The sequence below is a fragment of the Aedes albopictus genome, chromosome 2 (assembly GCF_035046485.1).
Source record: "Aedes albopictus strain Foshan chromosome 2, AalbF5, whole genome shotgun sequence".
NCBI lineage: Eukaryota > Metazoa > Arthropoda > Insecta > Diptera > Culicidae > Aedes > Aedes albopictus.
The window spans coordinates 512,897,526-512,901,509 of record NC_085137.1 but is presented as its reverse complement, the minus strand read 5'-3'; the positions used below and the strand labels follow the sequence as shown (position 1 = coordinate 512,901,509).

General features: G+C 44.6%; 2 protein-coding genes across 2 annotated transcripts; one reads left to right on the top strand and one right to left on the bottom strand.

The window, feature by feature from the left end:
* Positions 1-470: 470 nt before the first annotated feature.
* On the bottom strand, positions 471-1,726 carry LOC109409757 (collagenase). The gene is made up of 2 exons (XM_019683260.3): positions 1,463-1,726; positions 471-1,146 (listed from the first exon to the last, which is right to left on the bottom strand). The coding sequence occupies exons 1-2, from the start codon at positions 1,681-1,683 to the stop codon at positions 543-545; spliced, it is 825 nt and encodes a 274-aa protein (XP_019538805.1). The 5' UTR covers positions 1,684-1,726; the 3' UTR covers positions 471-542.
* Positions 1,727-2,355: 629 nt separating this feature from the next.
* Positions 2,356-3,465, top strand: LOC109432166 (collagenase-like). The gene is made up of 2 exons (XM_019708489.3): positions 2,356-2,759; positions 2,822-3,465. The coding sequence occupies exons 1-2, from the start codon at positions 2,545-2,547 to the stop codon at positions 3,438-3,440; spliced, it is 834 nt and encodes a 277-aa protein (XP_019564034.2). The 5' UTR covers positions 2,356-2,544; the 3' UTR covers positions 3,441-3,465.
* The last annotated feature ends 519 nt before the right edge of the window (positions 3,466-3,984 follow it).

Genomic DNA, 3,984 nt, shown 5'->3' with positions numbered 1-3,984 from the left:
TCCGTTACAGATATGGACAATTTGTCCCATCAATGTTTTTAGTATAAGTTAGCAAATAATTTAATTTAAGAACCTTACATCCCTCCTTCCCAATTTTATTTTATTTTTTTTTCTCAATCCTTAACCTCGAATCAGCCGCGAGTACTTCGGCTTCCCAAAACTAACATAGTATTAAGGTAGTAATAAATTGTAAAATGTAAAACCAATGTAAAAACAAAAGATTTCGGCTCAGTTATGCCCATGTGGCGCCCGAGCCTTCCAAATAAACGAATAAGTAAAAAAAAATAAAAAAAAAAATCTTTCAATCACACCACCCTAATCCAATCAGAGTAACTACTTACGTCACTGGGAAACACCCAGGTAGCTGTTTTGGAGACGTACAATAAAGATAACTTTTATTGCTGTTTGATAATTGCAATCACCTCATCGACCTGACTCTGACTCTAGAACAGAAGTTAAACACGACCAAATAAACATTAGATAACGACACATATATTTTGACTAATTCTGAAGATCACAATATATACTCATTAATGGATAATTTAGAAGTCATCTGCAATTTCGACATCCGAGTTCTGGTCGATCCAGTTGAGGTAGGCAGACATGCGAGTGAAGACAGCGGCACGGCCACTGTCGCAACCCAAGATCGAGTGGAACGAGAACACACCAACCTGGGTGGTGATTCCGTCGGCGTCAGTGACGGTCAATGGGGCTCCGCTGTCTCCCTGGCATGGCGATCCGGTATTGGCAGCAAGATCCATACCTGTCGTGCAGATGTGTTCGTCCAAGATGGTGTTGGTCGGCAGACTCAGACGGCAAGCCAGATTGGTGATGACCTGGGAACGACCGAAACGCAGCACATCGGAGTTGCTAGTTCCGTCTCCGAAGCGTCCCCATCCAATGAAGGTACCCTGCTGTCCGTTGAAAGTGGCATCCACCTGGCGACGGTTTGGCAGGCGCACTGGACGAATGTTGTCGCTGAAGGTAACTGGCGATGGCAGAACGGCCAAGGCAACATCGAAGTTCTCCATACCCTCCTCATAGCCGGAGTGGACAATGAATTCGTTGACAGTCATGCGCACCTGGCCTGGCTCGGTGGAATCGTTGATGCGAAGACCTCCCATAACGGCAACGGCACTCTGGATTCTACGAAAGAATTTATGTTTATGAATGAAGTTCCGTTTTCAGGAAGCAGTACGCTGGTCAGCAGTGATTCAAGAATTTAGAAACTGACAAGTTCGAAGTTGCAAAGATCATCGACAAGCAATATTGCTTCTTCACTGGAGATCCAGAGAGCAACAACATAAATCAGCTTGGTTTTGGAATGGTTTTAATAACCACCATTTGAACCGTTTGAAACAAATTTTACACAAAATTGTTGCTTGAAATGTCGAACTGTGAACACGTTGGTAACTCCACTTTTTGAATCACGTCGACCTTCTTGTAAAACCACAACTCTTACCCACTGACGCAGCTAGCCGAAGTCAGGATGAAACGGGACGAGATCAGCGAGCCAGAGCATTGTCCGGACAGCAGGATGTTGATGCGGGTGATCAGACCAACGGAGTACGGGAACTCGCCGGCCGAGGCAATGGAACCTCCGATGACGCGCTCCTCACGCTGGGGGATTGCGGAAGCCGAAACGGCAACCACGACAAGAGCGAGCACTGCCAGGAATTTCATGTTTCTCGACTGAACCGATGAAAACTAAACGATCGGCACGCATGGGGGCCGATATTTAAAGGATTTACGGGAAAGGCGGAAGCTTATCAGCCAGTGCGCCAATTGCGGAGTGAAGGTGCTAATCTGACCGAGAGGGCCCAGATAATCAAGTTATAGAGTTGAATTCGCAAACGAACAGGTGTTTTCGGGAAGGTTTTCGCAAAGAACTTCTATAAATAACTTGTTGCGTTTGTGAAGGGATGGAAAGGCACAAATAAGTGACCTATTATCTTTTAGTTTGGCATCAGTGGAGTAGCGGAGCAGTTCAAACTTACATCCATGCGCCGTAGTCATAGTTCGATGAAAGAGATGATGCTTTAGGATGAATATTTTCTTGCGTCATATTGCTTGAACTCTGGCGTGTTTTAACTTATCTTTTCTAGAAAAAGCAGATAATTTTGAACACAAAATTGTGCTGGTAATGGTGATAAGCGTCAATTGCGTGGGAAGGTAAGAATACAGGGGGTACCGTATACTGGGGACATGTTAAATATGACTTTAAATGGGATTTAATCACGTTCAGAATTATTATTAAGGCGTCGATGTGTTTATAGAAATATCAAAATGGTTGAGTTGACGAGATAGTCCAAAACTATCAATAAACACTATGCGGTAATATTTTGATTACAGCTTCTTATCAATTTATAATTTTATCAACTACCAAAACTATGTCAACTTCCAACTATATCAACATATCAGTTAAAGCTAGTTTTCCCATGTTACCACCTAATCCTAATCTTGATTTATTGCTACCCGGGGGCCTTAAATAGTTCTACTGGAAGCGATAGTCACATTCAGTTCACACTAGTCACCAGCTTAGGTATGAAGTCCGTAATAACTTTAGTTTGCTTTGTGGCCGCCGTCTCGGCCTCGGTCCTACCAGAACAACGAGTCGTCGGAGGTTCGCCCGCTGAACTTGGCCAGTTTCCATACGCCGTTGGATTGATAACTCGGATCAACATCTTACTCTCAAACCAGTGCGCCGGGTCTCTGCTATCGACTCGTTTCGTGCTCACTTCAGCCAGTTGTGTCAATGGGTAATGCTGAGTTAATACAGAACTTGCTGGTTTCACTAGAATATCACTGTTTTCTTGTTCAGAATTCAGAGTGCTGTTGCCGTGCTAGGTGGTCTTGAGCTGAACGACCCTGTCGCCCCTGGACAAGTCAGAATGACCGTAACACAGTTCATTGTACACAGCGGTTATCTGGAAGGTACAGAAAACTTCGACGTCGCCTTGGCTGTTCTACCGATGCCAGTGAGCTTTACCGACAACATCCGTCCGGTACGTCTGCCAAATCGTCGCCAAGTGGACGCCCCCTTCAATGGTCAACAAGGAACGTTCATGGGCTGGGGTAGATTCGGCTCTGGCAACAGTAATTCCGCAGTGCTACGGTTCGGCCGTTCACAAGTCATGACAAATGTGGCCTGCCGAGTGAACCTTCCGACGAACTCCATCCTCGATCAACACATCTGTACGGAGGGTTTCAACAGTGCGGCAGGCCGAGGATCGCCATGTCCTGGTGACACCGGAGCACCACTGACAATTGTCGATGCCGACGGAGTCACTACACAGGTTGGCGTATTCTCGTTCAACTCGGTTCTGGGATGCGAAAGTGGTCGAGCTGCTGTCTTCACACGCATGTCTGCATATCTCTCCTGGATTGCTGAGAATTCGGACGTCGAGATCAGGGATGGTTTTGACAAAGTTTTATTCTAGAAATATAATATGTTTAATCTTATCACAATACCTGTGGAGTGTGGAAAGGCAGAAATGAGTGACCTATTATCTTTTATTTTGGCGTCTGTGGAGTAGTTTTATTCTAGAAATATGATATGTTTAATCTTATCACATTACCCAACATATTTAAAGCTAGAGTTACAAACCCACCGAATGATGTAGTTGAAGGAAATTCCAACTGACGCCATAGTGTTCGTCAATGATAACCAATCTTAATCAGCATGGTTCCAAATTGTAACTGATTCAGTTCGTGTTTCTAAGCCTCGTGCTTATCGAGCCAAGTTTCTCTATGGCAGGAAAAACGTGAACCAGGAATCATTGATAAACACGCCTTTTTTTTCGTGGACGGATGGATTAATTGTGCATTTCAGGCTATTCTGGAAAACTCTTCCTGCTGGTTGAAAGGCAATAGCAATCAGAGTGGGGCAGACGGTTATCTTTTCTTTGATTTTTTCACCATCTTCCCCATTGTCACGTATTACGGACCGTACATGAACGACGATAGGATTTGGTGACTTATAGG

Coding starts and splice junctions, on each gene's coding strand:
- LOC109432166 (XM_019708489.3), top strand. CDS start 2,545: ATGAAGTCCGTAATAACTTTAGTTTGCTTTGTGGCCGCCGTCTCGGCC. Junction 2,760..2,821: donor TCAGCCAGTTGTGTCAATGG/GTAATGCTGAGT, acceptor TTTCTTGTTCAG/AATTCAGAGTGCTGTTGCCG.
- LOC109409757 (XM_019683260.3), bottom strand. CDS start 1,683: ATGAAATTCCTGGCAGTGCTCGCTCTTGTCGTGGTTGCCGTTTCGGCT. Junction 1,147..1,462: donor TCGGCTAGCTGCGTCAGTGG/GTAAGAGTTGTG, acceptor ATTCTTTCGTAG/AATCCAGAGTGCCGTTGCCG.